This window comes from Rana temporaria, chromosome 2 (genome assembly GCF_905171775.1).
Source record: "Rana temporaria chromosome 2, aRanTem1.1, whole genome shotgun sequence".
Lineage (NCBI taxonomy): Eukaryota > Metazoa > Chordata > Amphibia > Anura > Ranidae > Rana > Rana temporaria.
The window spans coordinates 71,949,920-71,971,852 of NC_053490.1; the positions used below are offsets into that span (position 1 = coordinate 71,949,920).

Sequence of the window (21,933 nt, forward strand, 5' to 3'; positions counted from 1 at the left end):
ATAGATGTGAACGTAACCCATAGAAAACCTTGGTAAATGGACTGTAGTGTGTTTCTGCAAAACTGAAAACACATTTAAAAATGCGTAGGTGTGAACCAGGCCTTAAAGGATGCAGACCCAACCACTTTCCTCATTAGAGCCCTGCAGGTGCAGCAGCTGACTGATGATTATAAAACCACTCCCATACAGATTCACTCCACACATGGACACAAACAAACAGTTATTTCCTTAGAATAACAAAAGGTAGGAATCTACAACAGCGTTTGTTAAAACCCTTGCAATGGTAACTGCATCCAATTTGCATAACTTGTGAGTGTGATTGGCTTTCAATGGAGCCGGTTCACACATGAAAAGGGTCCTGAGATAGAACAAAGAGTACCTGAACAACATAAACCAATGAATTTTGGTGATCCACAGCAACATCATAGGGAGTGCCGGTGAAAAGGCTGGGATCTCTTGGCCACCCAACATCCAGCTTGAAAAGTTGCTCTTCTCTAGTTTCTATTGGATAGCCAAAGAATAGTCGAATCCACACCTGAAAATAATGAAACAAACTCTTTTAACAATATCTATTAAAGTAGGACTAATGCCCCGTACACACCATCACTTTATGTGATGAAAAAAAACGACATTTTCTGTGAAGTAAAAAATGACGTTTTTGAAACTTCAATTTTCAAAGACGAAGTTGCCTACACACCATCGTTTTCTCACAATGATCTTGCAAAGTGAGGTTACGTTCCACCACGTTTTACCATTGAAGCTCGCTTCATAAGTAGCTTCTGGGCATGCGTGGATGAAAAAACGTCTTAGAAAACGACGTTTTTTGCTACACACGGTCAATTTCTGTGAAGTAAAAAGTGCACTTTTGAAAAACGACACATAAAATTGAAGCAGGCTTCAATTTTTTTGGTCGTTTTTTACAAGACATAAAACGACGTTTTCCCCCACACACAGTCAATTAAAGTGACGTTTTTAAAAACGTCATTTTTTTTCATCACATAAAGTGATGGTGTGTACGCGGCATTAGGCTCAGTTCACATAAGTGCACTGTGCAACCTTGCATGTGATTCGCACCGCAAATCACATGCGATGTCTGTGCGATGCGATTTCAGCCATACAGATAGTATGGCTGAATTCGCATTGCATCCGGACAAAGTCGTGCAGGACCCTTTTTTTGGTCCGCAGCAGAATCGGATTGCAGGTGTGTTTACACCTATGCGATCTGATTCATGTCCGAACTGACAGTTCGCACTGCGAAGGCAACACTTTTTATTTTCATTTTGGATAGTGTAAGTGAGGGTTATAACCCCTGTCAGTTTTATTTAGCATCTGTGTCTCATTAGGATGATTTCCCTTTACTTCCTTTTCCATAGCCAAAACAGGAAGTGAGAGGAAATCTCTTTAAAGTGAAGAAATCCCTGGTTGTCCCCATGGGAAGATTTCCTTCCACCTTTGACAGGTGTTCTAATCACTCCCCACTCTATCCAAAACTATAATAAAGTTTTGTCTTTAGTAATACTTTAAAAGGACATTCACCCTCTCCACCCGTATTCCAGCATTCCACCCCTCATAGTCTCTCATAGTGCACTGTGGTATACTACAATATACACTTTGTGGCATGTCCGACTTTTAGGGTACCTTCACATTGGAGGCGGGCTTTAAATTGTGCGAGTTCAGATTCCAAACCCGCATTTCATTGCAAGTTCAGATGCGGTTTGAAAGACATCTGTGTGGGTTCATGCACAGATGTCTATTGAATTTTCCCCCAAAGTAGTACAGGAACTACGATTAGGTAGGGAGACCGCCGCTCCAGGTGAGCACAAGCAGGCAATCAATGTCCACTCAGGAGCCACACAGGTGCTGGCAATGCGTAGAATTGAGCAGATGAGAAAATAGATGGACAGCCGCACTCCAGGTGGTCTTTATGAAAAAAGACATGCTCTTTATTTTAAAAGGAAAAAATGCACAGCATACAACAGCATACAGTGGTATGAACATCTGACGCGTTTCGCATTAACAATTAATGCTTAGTCATAATACTGTGACTGTAGGTATGGAAGATAATATATCACATGCACATGCACTCACATGGAGGCCTATAGCAGTGGGCCTATCTCCTACGAACGGCGAGTTTGTGCGATCCGTCTTGATAGGTGCACTTCCTCTATCTTTCGTTACCACCTAGGCATCCACTGGGTGTTGGGTGCTCGGAGGGGTATGTAAACAAAAAACAAGAGGAAGGCAATGGTGCAGCTCCGCATAAAAGGTTTAATATAAAAGAAAGGGTAAAAAAACTCACATTTCCAGTGGTAAGGTGTTTCCAAACAAAACGAGCGCCGTGCTCGTGTTCCTCCCATTAGGATGTGTGGGGTCTGGTACTTCCTGTCCCTACGCGTGGCGTCACATCACATGACTTCATCCCGTTAGGATGTGTGGGGTCTGGTACTTCCTGTCCCTACGCGTGGCGTCACATCACATGACTTCATCCCGTTAGGATGTGTGGGGTCTGGTACTTCCTGTCCCTACGCGTGGCGTCACATCACATGACTTCATCATGTGATGTGACGCCACGCGTAGGGACAGGAAGTACCAGACCCCACACATCCTAACGGGAGGAGCACGAGCACAGCGCTCGTTTTGTTTGGAAACACCTTACCACTGGAAATGTGAGTTTTTCTTTTATATTATACCTTTTATGCAGAGCTGCACCATTGCCTTCCTCTTGTTTTTTGTTTACATACCCCTCCGAGCACCCAACACCCAGTGGATGCCTAGGTGGTAACGAAAGATAGAGGAAGTGCACCTATCAAGACGGATCGCACAAACTCGCCGTTCGTAGGAGATAGGCCCGCTGCTAGAGGCCTCCATGTGAGTGCATGTGCATGTGATATATTATCTTCCATACCTACAGTCACAGTATTATGCCATATCTGCCCTTGTCTTTCACTTTCAACATGACCATTTGATGTGGAGATTTTGATGTCACCTCTACCCTGCTGAGCCTGTGAACATACAGGCCCAGATTCAAGAAGCACTTGCGCCCGCGCAACCATAGGTTGCGCGGCGCAAGTGCTTACTTGCTCCGGTGTAACGAGTGCTCCTGATTCAGGAACCTCGTTACACCGACTGCAGCCTAAGATATGACAGGCATAAGCCTCCTTATGCCTTCATATCATTGGCTGCATTCTTGCGTTGCCCGCTAGGGGGCGCGGCCATTGTGATCTGTGTATAGTATGCAAATTGCATACTAACACCGATTCACAAAAGTTGCGCGGGCCCTGCGCACGCAAGGTACGGAGTTTCCGTACGGCGACTTTAGCATAAGGCTACTCCTACTCATAGTAGGCGCAGCCAATGCTAAAGTATAGCCACCCTTCCTGCTCGTGAAATTAGAATTTCACGTCGTTTACGTTAGCGATTCGTGAATGGCGCTGGACGCCATTCACGTTCACTTAGAAGCAAATGACGTCCTTGCGACGTCATTTGCCGCAAAGCACGTCGGGAAAGTTTCCCGACGGAGCATGCGCTGTTCGCTCGGCGCGGGAGCGCGCCTAATTTAAATGATTCCCGCCCCCGGCGGGATCATTTACATTAGGCGCCCTTACGCAGGGCAAATTAGCATAGCGCCCGCGCAATTTACGGAGCTACCGCTACCCGTGAATCGCGGGCAAATCGAAATATTTGCGTGGGCGCAGAGCAAAATCTTTGCCCTTTGCCTACGCAAATATTGCTCCAATCTACCTGAATCTGGGCCACAGTGTTTAACTGGTTTTAGGCTGTCCGTGCTATGGCCTGGAGGTGAGCCTTTTACACCACTAGAGGTGTGCGCACCGAAGTCTGCTCTTCTGCCACGGGATACCCCCTTGGGCCACTATTATCGTTCACAGTGCACTTTAAGACTTTATTTGTGTTATTTTACTTTTTTACCTTATTACGGTCCCACATCTTCCCTCTTCTGGGACTTCTGGGACTCCATTTGGATTGTGTTATATTTGAACTTTCTGGCACCATCCACATCAACTAAGCTGTTTGGATTTACATGCTTCTCATGTTTGTGATGTTCACTATTTAATTTAATCATAGTGTATGTTAATATTTAATTTATGCTTATTGCTGTTCACCATTACTGACCCACAGACCTCTCACCCCCACTGGTTTTAGCGATTACTCAGTGGTGGGTTTTTGCTATTCACTTCCCTGTGCATATGCTCTTTCCACTTCCTCACACAGCGCAGTCACCATCATTTATTTCATTCACACATTTCTGGCCAGGACCGGTTCCAGGTAACTGCAGCAGTGCCCCCCCCCCCCCATAGTATTTAGCACCGATAGCGCGAGAGCCATTCCAATTTATTTATTATCAGTGCCAGCCTTTTCTTCTCATGGGCATTCTTCTAATACGAACGTTTGTTCTAGGCTTCATACACATGGACATATGTGTATTTTGTGCACCGAATACAGATTCTTGCTGGCAGAAGATCCTCCATAAAAATAAAATACACACCTAAAGTACTCACATTTAGACGTGTACAATTCTTCTAATGACGTTCTGCATGTAAATGTTTATGTGCATTTAAAATCCGTAGCTATGTACGGCCCCAGACGCAGCTGTGTTCTACCTTTTTTGTATGCCACTAAACATGGTGCACATTTTACATCTGCAGATGCAGCTGCCTGTATGACCCCATTGACACATGCCCCAGGAGCATTCATCTGCAAGGACTGCCGACCTTCCTGCACAGATATACTGTGGCAGGGCGGCCACTCTGCACCAGATCACATACCTAGTACGTGATCTGGCATTTCCGGGTCTGGGGTTCGCACACGTGCCCCCGGGGCACAGCGAGAGCCAAGCAGCGGGTCTGTCCGCCAGGACCCGCCGATCGTTCAGTAGACAGGAAGAATGGCTATGTAAACAAGGCAGACCGCTGTTCTGTGACAACGGAAGGCTTTGATCCTGTTTTCTGCTAAGCGGGAACATGGATCTCTTGCTTTCCACTGTTCCACCCCCCCCCCCCCCCACACACACAGTTAGTAAGCACTTCCTAGGAACACATTTGCCCCTTTGATTGCCCCTGATGTTAAAGGAGAAGTATAGCCAAAGCTTATTTGGTTGGGCATCTCTTATGTGTTACAGGAGTGCAATTTTTTTTGCACTACTGTGACCCATTTTCAGCAGAGAGTATACTAAAGTCCGCTCTCCGCTGACGTCACAGAAATCAGTCCGCTCTCCGCTGACGTCACAGAAATCAGTCCGCTCTCTGCTGAAGTCACAGAAATCAGTCCAGGCAGCGCGTCATCCTGACAATGGGAGTCTGGATCCGCTAGGTGCCTGGACTGATACCCGTCTCATCCTCTCAGCGAGCCGCTAAGGGGATAAGACGGACGCTCCCCGCCCCTTCACAGCTCAGAGCTCCAATGAGCGAGGAGGAGCAGAGAGCTGTGACTGACAGTCAGCAGCTCTCTGCTCGGGGAGCTGTGAGATCCAAGCCATCGGCGATGTTCGATCGCTCCGTTCTCAGTGTTAGAGGCGCCGGGGGACAGATACAGCATTGGACCAATGCTTCATTCACTTAGGTAAGTATGAAACTGATTATTTTTTTTTAAAACCCTTTACTTCTCTTTTAACCCCTTCCCTGCCAGTGTCATTACTACAGTGACAGTGCATATTTTTTTTAGCACTGATCACTGTATTACTGTCACTGGTCCCCAAAAAGTGTCAGTTAGGTTTCTGATTTGTTTGGCGCAATATCACAGTCCTGCTATAAGTCGCTGATCGCAGCCATTCCTAGTAAAAAATTAATTTGTAGTTTTTGCGCAAACCAATCAATATATACGCTTATTGGGATTTTATTTACCAAAAATATGTAGCAGAATACATATTGGCCTAAATTGATAAAGAAATTTGTTTTTGTTTTTATTGGCAAACAAACCCCCCATCCTCGCTGTCTGTCAGTCCACCGGCACATACACCATCTAGGCGGGGGGCACATCGGGGAGCGGTGGGGTTTGGGGCATCCCGGACATCAGGCTGCAGCTGGCATTGGCTCCTGTGTCTTCTCCTCCTCACTTCCGCTGTGTGGCTCCTCCCCCTCCTAGTCATCCAATAGGATTGCCTTTCCTTTCAGCCAATCGTGTGACGGGTATCAGAAGGGATCAGTGTTGCAACAGCGAATTTCAATTCGCTGTTGTAACACAACTGGGTGGGCTCCAGACGCAATGCTCTGCGCACCGAGCCCACCTTATTTTGAAGCCTATTAGGCACTAATGAGGTGCTTCAAAAAACACCCCCCGCCATAGGAATTAATGCGCCGGGCACATGAATAGGGAAGTCAGCGGCGGTGGATAGGGGAGGCGGCACCCATGTGCCCACATTGGACAGGCTGCCCCTGTATGTGACAACAAAAACCTGGGGAATGCCCAGGGAAAAACCAAGCCTACTTACCGACCAGCTTGCAGAAAACCAATTAACCTGTCTAAAGTATGCGTTAAAAACAGGGGTTCAGTCCGCACGCATTTGCAAACGCATGCGTGAGCCACAGAGCCGCGCCAAGGCACCCTGTAATATCTGTGGTCCTAACACTAAACAATGAGCGTCCCCACAGTGGAGGCACATGCATTTTAATGGATAGACAGGGGCAGGTGAACTGAAGGGAAGCCACCCCTCCTTTAAAGGTACCAGAGCACACCAAGCACCCAGCATATAGCACAATGGCTGCAAAGGTGTTGGTGCACTGATGGACCAATATAAACACCACAGGTGAAGCATAAACATGTCCACTGCCCCCGTCTATAGCTGGCCATAACAGTAAGTAGCATTGGAAGGCTAAAGCAGATAACAACAAAAACCTGGGGAATGCCCAGGGAAAAACCAAGCCTACTTACCGACCAGCTTGCCCCTGTATGTGACCCATTGAGATGAATGGGGCTGCTCTGCAAGGATCCCCAGAATGCATGTGTCTGTGGTGTGCTAGTGTGGGGATCAAAGGGTTAAAGCAAGCGGTGAGGAGGCGATACTCACTTTAGTATTATCACAGCTGTGTAGTAGCAGCAGAACCAGAGACACGGCTGCAGCAGAGACGTATAAACTGGCTTTAAACTTCATCTTCCTGATGGTAGATGGTCAGGTCATGTGACACCAACAGAGAGACTTCCTGATACGTCTTCACAGTCTGATCCTCCCACCCAACAGGCACAACATCTTCACCATGTCATCTGCACAGAAGAACATCATCTGTTATATTAGAAAAGTGTTCCCACGTTACCCTACACCAGTGATGGAGAACCTTGACACCCCAGATGTTTTAGAACTACATTTCCCATGATGCTCATGCACTCTGCAGTGTGGTTGAGCATCATGGGACATGAAGTTCCAAAACATCTGGGGTGCCAGGGTTCTCCATCACTGCCCTACACATTCTATACACTCACACACCTCCCAACCTTCTTCATGCCCCTCCCCCCAGTTAGATGGACCACAAAAAGTGCAACTGTATGTTCAGTTTTGGATGGAGTGGAGAGGGATTAGATCCCCCGTCAGTGTTTATCAACTACTTCAGGTTTGTCCCGTAGCAGTTTTACTGCTACAGGGTAGCACCTGTGCACTGGATTACATATATATATATATATATATATATATATATATATATATATATATATACCGGGGTAGATTCAGGTAGGGCTGCGCACTCTTACGGAGGCGCAGCGTACCGTTTTAACGCTACGCCTCCGTAAATTACTTGCGCTACGCTTCATTCACGAAGGAGTAGCTCCGGAATTTGCGCGTGCGCTCCGTAAAACTGGCCGGCGTAAGCGCGCGTAATTTAAATGATCCCGTAGGGGGCGTGGATCATTTAAATTAGGCGCGTTCCCGCGCCGAACGTAGTGCTCATGCTCCGTCGGAAAACTTTCCCGACGTGCATTGCGGTAAATGACGTCGCAAGGACGTCATTTGCTTCAACTTGAACGTAAATGGCGTCCAGTGCCATTCACGATTCACTTACGCAAACTACGTAATTTTCAAAAATCGCGACGCGGGAACGATGGGTATACTTAGCAGGAGCAGCCTTACGCAGAAACCGACGAACGCAAACGACGTAAAATGCGAACGCCGGGCGCGCGTACGGTTGTGAATCGGCGTGAGTATGCAATTTGCATACTCTACGCTGACCACTACGGGAACGCCACCTAGCGACCAGCGTAAGAATGCAGCCTACGCTACGACGGCATAAGAGCCTTATGCCAGTCATATCTTAGGCTACAGACGGCGTGTCGAGCTTTCTGAATACAGAAAAGTCGATACCCCGGCGCAAATTAGCAATTACGCTGCGTATCTATGGATACGCAGGCGTAATTGCTACCTGAATCTACCCCACCGTATTTATCGGCGTATACCGCGCACTTTTTTGCCCTGAAAATCAGGGCAAAATCGTGGGTGCGCGATATAAGCCGATACCTGCTTTCCCGCGCCGAGTTTGAATACTGCGCCGACATATACCGAGTGCAGTACACTCGTGTATAGTCGGGCAGTCTCGGCTCCTCTCGCGCTGACGTCCTGGACGTACAGGACGTCAGCGCGAGAGTAGCCGAGCCTGCCCGACTATACACGAGTGTACTGCGCTCTGTATATGTCGGCACAGTATTCAAACTCGGCTCGGGAAACGAGCGGGGAGGACGTGAGGACGCCGCAGAAGGACGCCGGACCCGACGAAGAGGACACCCAAAGCCGCAGACGGATGCCGGATCCGACGAGGCCGCCGCGCAAGACACCAAAACTGTAAGTACAAAAAATATTTTTTCCACAGGAATTTCGGGCAACTTTAGGGGTGCGCGCTATAAACAAAGCAGATTGCCGTTCTGACATGAGGGAAGGGATGATTCCTGTGTCTCTGCTAAGTAGGAACTAGGATCCATGTCTTCCCCTAGTAAAAGCACCTCCCACACTGTAATAAAACACCGGCTAGGCACACAGTTAACCCACTGATCACCGCTGATGTTAACCCCTTCACAGCCAGTGTCAATAGTACAGTGACAGTGCATATTTTTAGCACTGGTGTCACTGGTTCCCAAAAAGTGTCAGTTAGTGTCTGACTGTTCGGCTGATCACCACCATTACTAGTAAATACATAAATAAATCGATCCCAAAGTTTGTAGACGCTATAACTTTTGTGCAAACCAATCAATATATATATATATAATATACACTTATTGGGATTTTTTTTTTTAAGCAAAAATATGTAGCAGAATACATATTGGCCTAAATTGATAAATGTACATTTTTTTATTTGATATGTTTTATAGCAGAAATTAAAATATATATATATATATATATATTCAAAACTGTCGTTTCTTTTGTTTATAGCGCAAAAAAAAAAAAAAAATGCAGAGATGATCAAATACCACCAAAAGAAAGCTTTATTTGTGGGGACAAAATGACATAAATGTTATTTGTGTGCAGCGTAATATTTGGTATAAAGTACGCAGTGCCGTTGACTTGTCGTTAAGGTTCCCCTATCGAGATGGTTCCTGTAAGGACTGCGCAGGCGCAATCCTTGCCGACAGAAATCTCCGAACCTCAGCCGTCATCCAAGCTCATTCCTTAACATCCCCGTGGATTGGAGGATGCTAAAAAAAGAGCCAGGAGGCCGAGCGAGCGGAGCGAGCCGTCCGAGCGTCGCTCGGACGTGAGGCCGACCGGCCATTTTCCTCAAATTCCACGTCGCCCGGGATGCCGGCCGAGGTTTCGGAGATTTCCATCGGCAAGGATTGCGCCTGCGCAGTCCTTACAGGAACCATCTTGATAGCCGAAACCAGATCGTCAGATCACCATATCACAAAAAATGGCCTAGTCATGAAGGGGGATAAATCTTGCCGGAGGTCAAGTGGTTAACATCTGTTCGGCCATAAGACTAGGTTCCCTTTTATGTGAGTGCGGGAATGTGTGTAAACTGCATGCGTTCCGCAGCCACAGGCAAACCTTGCTATTTTGCAGACTGCCATTCATTCTTAAGACGCCCCAATGCATTTTAAAGCGCAGCGCGTTTTCCAGTGCAGGAAATCGCATGGTGCAAAAGCAGCGTAAGATTCCCCTGTGGCTGCGATTTTTTAAAAGGGAGCAGGGACCTTTTTCCTACGTTTCCTGCAGGCACAACAACACATTCAAATGAATAGACTGCTGTGCGTGTGCAAACACAATCCGCACCAATGGCATAGGTATAACCAAACCTTAGGGAGATTCCCCCTCTCTATTATCACTGAGAGTGAAAGTACAAAGGAAATCCTACATTTTGGGTTGTCCCCAGAACAGGAATAGAGGGGGAATCTTCTAATGGAGACACTAGTTCTGATGACTTAGGCATGGTCCCTCTTTGCTGGGATTTCCTCTCACTTCCTGTTTAGCTATGGAACAGGAAGTGAAGGGAAATCTCCATAATGGGACACACAGTGGCAAATACAAGCCTGACAGGGGTAATTATCCTCCCTTACTCTATCCAACAGGGGAAAAATGCCTTTAGCGACACTTTAGTTTGTATTGTTTTCTTACTGGTGGGGCATGGTAATAGGAAGAAACACATTTACACTAGATTTTTGTTTTTACTATTTTGGGTGAGTTTTCCTTTATTGCTCTATTGATGAGCAGTACACCCCTGAGTGTATATGGCAGCGTGTGTCCTCCTGGACATGTACATTTGTGGTGTATAGCAATAATAATGATGATGATAGTCATACTAATAATAAAATATTAATAATAATGATGATGATATTCATACTAATAATTATATTAATAATAATGATGATGATATTCATACTAATAATGATATTATTAATAATAATAATGATGATATTCATACTAAAAATAAAATATTAATAATAATGATGATGATATTCATACTAATAATTATATTAATAATAATGATGATGATATTCATACTAATAATGATATTAATAATAATAATAATAATAATGATATTCATATTAATAATGATATTAATAATATTAATAATAATGATGTGGATCTCACTCTCCGCCCTCTCTGTAGTGTGGTGATGATCAGTGGGTATTAGTAGGACAGGAACCGGATCGCCTCTCTCCAGCACTGTAGAGGTTAACCTCCCCACTCCTCCCCCATTGGACAGAACACACCCGGGTCGTCTGACATCATCACGCTGCGCCTGATAGGGGTCCACTGAGGGCAGGCGGGACGGACAGACGAATGATATCTCATCAGGACCCCCATCCAGTAAGACTTTGCTGTATGTCACCCGACAGCCCGGCGTCCTCTCCTCACCCTGCGGTGGGCGTGTCCTGTGTTTAAGGGGGGTCTTTCCAGAGTGGAGAAAGGGAGCGGAGCGGGAACCCCCCTGGTCGGGTCCCCGGGCTTTGTGTGTGCTCCGGAAGTGGTCGGTGTTGTGTACAGAGTGCCCAGACATTGTATATCCCCGGGACTGTGTGCTCCCCTTTCCCGGTCACCGCACCGTACAGCTCCGCTCCTACTGAGCCCGGCCTGGGATCACAGGTACCACCAGACATTGCTTGTACTGATCCGACCCTCCCCCTCTCCTGTGTGATAGGAGAGAGAGAGGGGGCAATCCGATCAGAGCGGATCAATCACATGACATCTGTCAATTTCTGCATAACACCCCCCCATTTATTAAGGTTTCTGCGTTGCACCCCTTTAAGGTGTCTGCTTGCACCCCCCCCCCATGTACCAAGAGCTTTATGTTGTACCCCAATAAGGGTTTTGCATGCCCCCCACGTACTTAGGGCTCTGCGCTGCACCCAATTAAGGGTTTTGCATGCCCCCCGGCCCCCCCACATACTTAGGGCTCTGCGCTGCACCCCCTATAAGGGTTTTGCATGCCCCCCACATACTAAGGGCTCTGCGCTGCACCCCCTGTAAGGGTTTTGCATGCCCCCATATACTTAGGACTCTGCGCTGCACCCCCTGTAAGGGTTTTGCATTCCCCCCCATGTACTAAGGGCTCTATGTTGTACTTCTCTAAGGGTTTTGCATGCCCCCCCCACATACTAAGGGCTCTGTGCTGCACCCCATTAAGGGTTTTGCATGCCCCCATATACTTGGGGCTCTGCGCTGCACCCCCTGTAAGGGTTTTGCATTCTTCCCATGTACTAAGGGCTCTATGTTGTACTTCTCTAAGGGTTTTGCATGCCCCCCCCACATACTAAGGGCTCTGTGCTGCACCCCATTAAGGGTTTTGCATGCCCCCATATACTTGGGGCTCTGCGTTGTACTCCTATAAGGGTTTTGCATGCCCCCATATACTTGGGGCTCTGCGTTGTACTCCTATAAGGGTTTTGCATGCCCCCATATACTTGGGGCTCTGCGTTGTACTCCTATAAGGGTTTTGCATGCCCCCACCTACCTAGGGCTCTGCGCTGCACCCCATTAAGGGTTTTGCATGCCCCCCATGTACTAAGGGCTCTGTGTTGTACTCCTCTAAGGGTTTTCAATGCCCCCCCCCATATACTTAGGGCTCTGCGCTGCATCCCATTAAGGGTTTTGCATGCCCCCATATACTTAGGGCTCTGCGCTGCACCCCCTATAGGGTTTTGCATTCTTCCCATGTACTAAGGGCTCTATGTTGTACTTCTCTAAGGGTTTTGCATGCCCCCCACATACTTAGGGCTCTGCGCTGCACCCCCTATAAGGGTTTTGCATGTCCCCATATACTTAGGGCTCTGCGCTGCACCCCCTATAAGGGTTTTGCATGCCCCCATATACTTAGGGCTCTGCGCAGCACCCCATTAAGGGTTTTGCATGCCCCCATATACTTAGGGCTCTGCGCTTCACCCCCATAAGGGTTTTGCATGCCCCCATATACTTAGGGCTCTGCGCTGCACCCCCATAAGGGTTTTGCATGCCCTCATATACTTGGGGCTCTGCGCTGCACCCCATTAAGGGTTTTGCATGCCCCCATATACTTGGGGCTCTGCGCTGCACCCCATTAAGGGGTTTGTATGCCCCCATATACTTGGGACTCTGCGCTGCACCCCCTATAGGGTTTTGCATTCTTCCCATGTACTCTTTAACGCAAACTGTGCTATTTTTGTTTTGTTTTGTTTATTTGGTTCAATATACTTTAATGGAGAAGCTGCAGAAAAGCATGTAATGTGTTTTGTAATCTGCCCAACAACAAATTGGCCCAAAAAATGTAAAAATGCTATTTTTTTTTTTTTTTGTTTTTTTTTTTTTTTTTAGGCTATTATCCAATTAATCTAAACAATCGGCCAACTATTCGTTTATGAAAATAATAGTTGGTTGCAGCCCTAGTTCTAAGTAATTTTCTAGCAAAAGAAACATGTTTTTTAACTTGTAAACACCAAATCTCAGAGGCTCCGTCTTTAAGTGGTTAAAGCTGAAGTTTAGCTATGGCAGTTTTTATAGTTTGGAATAATGTAAATACCCTGTTTTTCCAAAAAAAAGACCAAGCGCGATTTTTGCGGATGGCTGCTATATAAGCCCTACCCCAAATTAAGCCCCAGTTCAAGTCCTTGTAATATCATGTAATCAGTTTTTTGAAAAAATTTTATATAACGTGTAGCTTTATTGTGGAAAATACCTTAAAGGGTCACTAAAGGAATTGTTTTATTTTTATTGTTTTTTTTTTTTTTTTAAGCTAAATAGCTTCCTTTACCTTGCTGCAGTCCTGGTTTCATGTCCTCATTGTTCGGTTTTTGCTTTGATGTTGCTGTAATTCCTCTCTGTTCTGGACACTTCCTGGTTGTCTGTTTCCTGATCACCACAGTACTGGGAGATTTCTAACTGTGGTGACTAATCAAGGAGGTGTGATTACTGTGTGTAAAACGAAGCTGGATTGGTGCTGAGGGGTTTTAGACAAAGTATCACTGCCCTCTATTGGCTCTCTGTACATCAGAGAACCAGGAAACAACAGCAAAAACGAAACTAAACTATAGGTACATTATATGATTGTTTTTTTATCTATTTTTAATCATTTTTAAAAGGAATCAGTTAACCATTATGTCTCTATACCCTGTAAACAGTCATTTCAGCTAAAACATTTTTTTTCCTTTAGTGACCCTTTAAAGGGGTGGTTCCCCCTAAAACACATTGCTAACAATAGATTCGTAAGACCCGTTACACTGCGGGTAGGCTGGCTTTTTTTTTTTTTTTTTTTTCGTACATACCGAGATCTCCCCGTCTCGTCCCTTGTCGGTGGGCGTTCCTCGGACGGGCGCATACGTGACGTCACGACTTTCCGAAAGAAGCCGAACGTCGCTGCGCATGCGCCGTATAGAGCCGACTCTATACGGCGCCTGCGCAATGACGTTCGGCTTCTGTCGGAAAGTCGTGACGTCACGTATGCGCCCGTCCGAGGAACGTCAATCAACTAGGAACGCCCACCGCCAAGGGACGAGACGGGAAGATCTCGGTATGTACGAAAAAAAAAAAAAAAAGCCAGCCTACCCGCAGTGTAACGGGTCTTACGAATCTATTGTTAGAAATTTGTTTTAGGGGGAACCACCGCTTTAAGCTTCCATGAGGATCCCACAGGAATGGCAAATACATACTTGCATTGGTTGGTTCAATAGAATTGCATGCATTGCCGTACCTAAAACTTCAGCTTTTAGCCTAGGTTCACACTGCTGCGAATTCAAAATCGCGGTAAAATGCGCAATTTTACCGCGATTTCGGCAATTTAATGTAAATCGCGGCCCGAAATCGCAAAAAGTAGTACAGGAACTACTTTTTGAAATCGCAGATGCGGCGTCGCACTGATTAGGACAGTGCCATTGCCGCCGATTTGAGATGCGATTTGACATGTCAAATCGCATCTCAAATCGTTCCAAATCGTACCCAGTGTGAACCAGGGCTTAATGTGTAAATTGGTGGGTCAGGATCTCAGAAAAAAGATATCCCTGCTGGAGCTTTTGTCTAGGATTTGTAGAGACCTCTGATGATACAGAATACATGCACCTGTGAGGCACCAATCGTCTCACAGATTACAGCAAACCACTTTGATTGTTTATGTATTTAACGATTTGCTATTCTTTTCTCTCTTTTTAGATCGCAGTATCATCTACACACTGCTTTTAACTTTACCTGCAAATGGTTGTGAAATGTTGTTTTTAACATCCATGGATATGACAAGAACACATCGCATTGTGTCACCCAAACACTGAAGAAGAAATCTTCTGGGGATTGATTATTGGGCTTTATGGGCTGTTACTAGTACAAGAAGAACAAAGTAGTGCAATCATGGATAAGAAATCGTTCGAGATGGTACTGGACGAAGTCCGGAAGGTACAGCAGAATCTTTTATCTATAATATGGCATTACTGTACAGTTTTGGGTTATTTTTAAGCTTTTATCCATGTGCAGATTTAAAGGGTTTGTAAAGGAATTTTTTTTTTATCTAAATAGCTTCCTTAATGCAGTGCTGTTTTCATGCCCTCGTTGTTCGTTTTTGCTCTCAAGTTGCTGTAATTCTTCTCTGATCTCCACACTTCCTGGTTGTCTGTTTCCTGATAACCACAGTACTGGGAGCTTTCTCTCTGTGGTCACTAATCAAGGAGGTGTGATTACTGTGTGTCTAAAACCACTTGGCACCAATCAGTTTCGTTTTCCAAACCATCACTGCCCTGTATTGGCTCTGTGCATCACATAAGCAGGAAACAACATGCAAAAACGAAACTAGAAACTGTAGGTACATTATATGATTGATTTTTATCTATTTTTAATTGTTTTTAAAAGGAATCGGTTAACTATTATGTCTCTATACCCTGTAAACAGTCATTTCAGCAAAAAAATGTTTTTCCTTTACATCTGCTTTAAGATTTTTTGCTAGATTAGAGCCAGTATCACTTGGAAAGTGATATTTAGCTAGATTCAGGTACAATGCAGCAAACTTGCGGCAGCATAGCTTGGCGTTATTCACAATGTACTTGCCTGCTATCTTACGGCGGCGTAGCCTAAAGCGGGCGGGCGCAAGGGCGCCTAATTCAAATGTGTTTGAGGGGGCGTGTTTTATGTTAATGAGGCTTGACCTCACGTTTTTTACGTTTTCTCGAACTGCGCATGCGCCGGGCGCCTACATTTCCCAGTGTGCATTGCGGCTAAGTACGCCGCACGGGCCTATTGATTTTGACGTGGACGTAAACAACGTAAATCTCAATTCACGGACGACTTGCACAAACGACGTAAAAAAAATTTGACGCGGGAACGGCGGCCATACTTGACATCACTATTCCAATAGGGCCTAGCTCTAACTTTACGCGGCCTATCTCTTACGCAAACGGTGTAAAAGTACTGCGTCGGCCGGGGGTACGTTCGTGAATCAGCGTATCTCCTCATCTCCTCATTTACATATTCTATGCCGACCGCAATGGAAGCGCCACCTAGCGGCCATCCAAAATATTGCAATCTAAGATAGGACGGCGCAAGCCGTCGTATCTTAGATATGTTTAAGCGTATCTCTGTTTGAGCATACACTTAAACATAAGTCGGCGTAGATTCTGAGTTGGGTCGGCTTATCTACTGATAAGTCGGCCTAACTCTTACTCGATCTACCTAATTGAATACAATTCCTGAATGCACAAGGTTATACCAGGTTTAGATTTCAGAAGAGCTTGCCAAAGAAACAGAAAGGCTACGGTCTTCTCTGAGCCCTTGTATTTGTATAGTCTATTGTGTTTTATAGTGGAATATACAGGAAAGACAAATGTGTATGTATAGACCTCCACAAAGTGTTTTATTTTACCAAAAGATAAATTGGATCTCTTGCACAGGTCTAGAGGCAGCAAAGCCCTCGTGCATTAAATACCCGGTGCTTATCTGTGCTCAGGGAGCTGAAGTTGCTGCATACAGCCTCCTATGCCACTGAATGACTTTTGCCATTCTTATGTAAACACTGAAACTTCAATTCTGCAACGGCATTTGCCAGTTCTGTACAAGCATACGCAGGGAAACGTTGATGCAGAAGCCATCAGCGTTTTACACAAGTACAGCAACACACAGCCATTTATATTTAAGGGTGACTGTACATGGCACCTGTGATGGCATGGGTAAGCACCCCCCTCCCCCAATAGTGGACTCTAGATGCCCATGTGCATAAGGGCTTATAATCTATAAGCCTAAACCTTTCATCCTACCCCCTTGTGGTTTGTGTAACCGGAAATGTGGTAGGGGGGTGTAATTGCAGATCTGGTGGGCACCTCAGTCATCTCTGTGTCTGTCATTGATCTTGACCTGTAGAATGTCTCAATCAGGGAGGGGCAAATATGGAATTTAGGAGCCGGTCTGGTCCAATCCAGGTGCCAGACCCATTGACCACAACTATAGAAAACCTCAATTGTTAGGCACCAGCATTTTATTTTTAAGGAGCATTGGCTTTCTGGCTCCTTGGCTTTATCCAGCCTGGACTTAAACCAAGGTACAAATAGCAGGATAGCCGTCAGCAGTACACTACTAGTCACAGCGCTGTGGACAGAAGTTGTCAGGGAAGTGCAACACAGAATAACATTTTCCAGGTAACCTGTCCTCAGTAGTTCACCAGTCTTTTTCAGCATCTTTGATCACATAGTCCTTAAAATGGATGTAAACCCGCTCTCATCCTTTCTAAACTGCTGCCATAGTGCTGATCTATAAGGATATAGATGCCTCCTGCATGTGTCCTTACCTATCAAATGTCTCCCCTCTGCCTGTTATAAGACCTGAAAAACTGCAGATTCTGTGGGTGGATCTGTTGTCTGGAGCTCGGTGGGTGGAGTCGTGATGTCGGTAGTCTCCCCGCCCACCTTTACACTCCCATGGATTTTTTTTCCTGTGTATTCTTTACACTAAATTCTGCTATGATCACTAACATCCAGTCAAAATCCAGAAAAGTAACCACATGACTTCAGGAAAGGAGTGGGGGTAGGAATTAAAAAATGCCTGTCTCAGGCTAGTGCATGAGATATGTAAATAACCTGTCATTCACAGCAAGGGGTAGGAACGGACAAAAGCTTTCTCCTGTTTGTTTATCTCACTGAAAAAAAAAAGAGAGGATTGTTCAGAGCTGGATTAACTCTTTGTGGCAAGACTGGGCACAGATGATGGGAAACTCTTTACTCTACATTGTGACTGCAAGAAAACTAAAATAAAATTTGGGTTTACATCCACTTGAAGGCCAGTACACATGATCTGATTTTCCGACGGGAATTGTGTGATGGCAGGCTTTTGTCGAAAAATCCGACCGGTTGTATGCTCTATCAGGCAGTTGTCGGATTTTCCACCAACAAATGTTAGATAAGCATGCTTTAAAATTTTCCAACAACAAATGTGTGCTGTCGGTTTATCCGATCGTGTGTACAGAAGTCCTTTGGGGTAAAAAGAAATCCAAAGTACAAACACATTCTCGGAAGCAATGCTAACCATAACACAACATAACGCAGAAGTTGCCCAAAGAGTGGAGCTAAAGGGCTGGAAAAAAAACGTAGTTTTGGGTTTGTTGGCTGACAATTCTTTGTCGTTTTGTATGCAATACAAGTTCATGGTCAACGGCCTTCAGACAAAAGTCCTACGCTTTTGTCCACAGAAAATCAGATCTTGTGTACCAGGCTTTAGTGTAAATTATAAACCCTCCCACCCCTTTACCACAACACCAAGAAGGTACTGAAAAAAGTGATGGTGTATAATGGTACATAATTGCTTATGCTGCTGCTCATGACTACTCTGGAACTCTAATACAGTCTTCTATACACTGTATTTTTGCAGAAGTGAAAATCTCAGCTCTCATTCGCTTTTAGTTGAGGTTGGAAGGTGAGGAAGACTACGTTCGGCATCCAGGGTTCACTTTTGGCTAGGGGGCTGCAGCATAAGTTCTGATGGCAATAAAGCTACAATTCTAAGACACCACCTAAGGAAATGCTGCTCATTGCACAGAAAACGCAGAGAAGATTTGCGAGTAGCTATGATTCTCAGGACTCCTGTGCATCTCAGTTCAGCTCTGCAGACTCCATAAGAGTCCGGTTCAGAATGATTGTAAACTTCTCCAGATCTCAGTGATTAAGTACTGGATCTGTTATTTTCACATGCACAGTTTTTCTATATTCATCACCAGCCTCCCAACTGTCAGGTCAGCAGTCTTTCCTTTGATTTTGATTCCTACTGAACCAGACTGAGAGACCATTGAAAGCAGGGCTGTGGAGTCGGAGTCGGGGGAAATTTTGGGTACCTGGAGTCTGAGTCGACAAACAATGCACCGACTCCTACTAAATTTAGATTGGAATAAAAAAAAAAAAAAAGCAAGTTTAAATGTCCCATTTCACAAAAAGTTATAATTAATGGCTTCTCTACTGTAAGAATAAAGACCAATGCATGCAGTGCCTCACGTAACCGCAAAACGAACACGTTAAGTGACCGTGAAGAAGCATGCTTTTCATGTGCTTCACTATATGGCACGCAACGCACAATTAGGAGCTGCAATACTTATACTTTCCATAGTGTTGTGTTCTGCTTTTACAGGGAACGCATGTTAGAGAACCAGTAAGTGTCCAAATAAAAAAATTCCAACAGGAGTTTTATAAAGCACTAAAAGAAGTTGAAAAGTATGATCGCTCATCAAAACTTACTGTTGAAGAAGCCATCCTTGTTTATCCAGAGATCGTTAGTGATGTGGCCAGAATAGTTACTGCAACGCCACCCACCCAAGTCGGTGTTGAAAGATTATTTTCAGCCCTAAAAATAATAGTCTGACTTAAGAGCCTCTATGAAAGAGGATCTGGCAGAGGCAATTCTCTTCCTTAGAACTCTACATTGAATTGATTTGCATTTGCTAAGCCTATAACTACATTTCAAGATTAATATAAACCATTTCTAGGTTTTACAGATTTTGTTTTTGGTTCATTATAGATAAGCTTTGTTTTTGTTCTAAAACAACCAAATAATGTGGTCGGTATTTTTGAACTGGTAAAGATCCTGTTCCTGATGTTTATGCCTGCTGCTACTATCCAGCCACTTGATTGTTTTCATTGTGTTTGTCTTTTGCTTAAACTGTGCAATACAGTAGACTGTTGGCTTCCCAGCCAGTAGTCCTGTGGTAGGTTGCGTTTCTTTCCCTCCAAGGAATGTATAAAATACATTTGCATATTAATACAGAGGAGTCGGAGTCGGAAGTACATAAAACTGAGGAGTCGGAGTCGGAACATTTATCTACCGACTCCACAGCCCTGATTTAAAGGCTTGGGAACCCTTTTGCAGGTGTTATGGCTTAATTAGATGATTAGAGTGGGACACTTTGAGCCTAGAATATTGCATTTTTTCACAATAATCTAATTTGCTTAGATTGTGGATTTGGGGTTTTCATGAGCTGTAAGCCATAATCACAATTGGACAAATCACGGCTTGAACTATCTTGCTTTTCATGTATTGGTTTCACCTTTTGTAAGTTGCTTTAGTGAAATGAACTTTTGCATGCTATTCTAACTTTTTGAGTATCGCCTGTATAATAAATTTCTCCTGTAACCAAGTATTCAACCGGTGGTGACGAATTCAGACCGTATTTTGCCTAACGCAATGTGTGTTGTTTTTTTTTTTTTTTATGATCAGCAGTTCCATCTAGTGGTCATAATGTGGTATATTTTCCTGATTGAGGTACAGTGTTGCAAATGAATACTGCATCATATCAACTAGATGATGCTGATGATTATAGGAAATCCTTTAAAGTGAGGGAATCCCGTGGTGTCGCCAGCACTAGTGTTCCCATTGAAAGATTTCTTATTCCTGTCCTGATAACACAAAATTTTAATTTTTTTTATTATATCTTTTACTTTCACTGTTGATGAGAGTAAACTGGACAAATGTCGCATATTAACCAATCAGATTGTAACATTTAAATTCCAGTTCCATATTTTTTTTTCCATCACGCGTTTGGCTGGTTACTGTCTTGCAATGTAGACAATTCCTTGATAAATAATATATTTTCAGAACACTCGCACATAAGGCTACAGTTCTGATCTGCTTCAATTAATGTTAGTATTTTGTGTCATTGGGACTTTTTTCCCAGAAATTCTTTCATATTTTCAGTGATTATGGGCTGTTAGCAGGATTTAATCTGTACTTCATTTCTGTCCACAGGCGGTTATGACCGAGTATAAAGTCAAGGCTGTGGAGTCTGTGCATGGATATTTTTCTTGTGAACAGGTAACTTACAAAATTGATACAGATCATTTTTATAAATGTGTTTTAAGGCAACATTAAAATCAATAAGGGGTAACACTCACTTGCTCTGTGCAATATTGTCCAGAAATGTGACTACCCTTCACTTCTCGCTGTTCCTAAGAGTGCTGTAGTCACCCCCCCCCCTTTATTGGGGGCCTCTTGTAGCAAGCCAGGTACTAAGGTGGCACCCATGTATTCATGTTGCTGTTGGGTTTTGTACTGGTGTTTGATGGCAGCCGGAAGCCACAGACATCCTGGGAGAGGTGTCATAGAGCAAGGTAAGTGTTTAGAGATGGAGGGTAGGACAAGTGGTTTGGCATATTATAACTTAAAGCTGAATTCCAGGTTTACCATGTCTTCAAGCTGTCCCAAATTAACCATTTTCTACCACGGGGGGCCAGCAACCTGTAGATCGCGATCTAACAGTAGGTCCTACACAGGTGACTGGTAGGTCTCGGTCTGAGCTTGCTGACTCGCCATTTCCGAGCATTAAACAGAGTACAATGCATTAGGACTACTTGTAAAATTGGATCTGTAGTAGAGCGCAAGAGCCGCATAAGCCGATGGCTCCTCTGTAGCGTTGGCTCCTGTCCAATGCCGAGTGATGCCAACTGCACTTCACCTCTTATCCCAGCTAGCAGTTTTGAGTGGTGCCAGCAGCAGGAAAGATCTTCAGGTCAGTGTGAAGCAATATATAGTATAGGGCTGCTTTCACACTGATGTGCTGCAGTTTACCCACACCGTGGGTGCAGTGT

General features: G+C 44.7%; 2 protein-coding genes across 5 annotated transcripts in view; one reads left to right on the forward strand and one right to left on the reverse strand.

Moving 5' to 3' along the window:
• The window catches only part of NHLRC3 (NHL repeat containing 3), a 28,545-nt gene extending 17,436 nt beyond the window's left edge, over positions 1–11,109 (reverse strand). The window contains exons 1-3 of the mRNA XM_040340367.1: positions 11,021–11,109; positions 7,022–7,215; positions 380–535 (exon numbers count right to left, since the gene is read on the reverse strand). Of these exons, the coding sequence (XP_040196301.1) occupies positions 380–535; positions 7,022–7,105 (240 nt within the window). The 5' untranslated portion in view covers positions 7,106–7,215; positions 11,021–11,109. The remainder of the gene's footprint in view (positions 1–379; positions 536–7,021; positions 7,216–11,020) is intronic.
• Positions 11,110–11,161: 52 nt separating this feature from the next.
• The window catches only part of PROSER1 (proline and serine rich 1), an 81,076-nt gene continuing 70,304 nt past the window's right edge, over positions 11,162–21,933 (forward strand). The window contains exons 1-3 of one of the 4 annotated variants that reach the window (XM_040340364.1): positions 11,162–11,239; positions 15,047–15,283; positions 21,095–21,160. In XM_040340364.1, the coding sequence (XP_040196298.1) occupies positions 15,239–15,283; positions 21,095–21,160 (111 nt within the window). In that variant the 5' untranslated portion in view covers positions 11,162–11,239; positions 15,047–15,238. Of the gene's footprint in view, positions 11,253–11,312; positions 11,516–15,046; positions 15,284–21,094; positions 21,161–21,933 lie in introns of those variants that run through there. The other 3 variants (XM_040340365.1, XM_040340362.1, XM_040340366.1) reach the window with 3 other exon arrangements.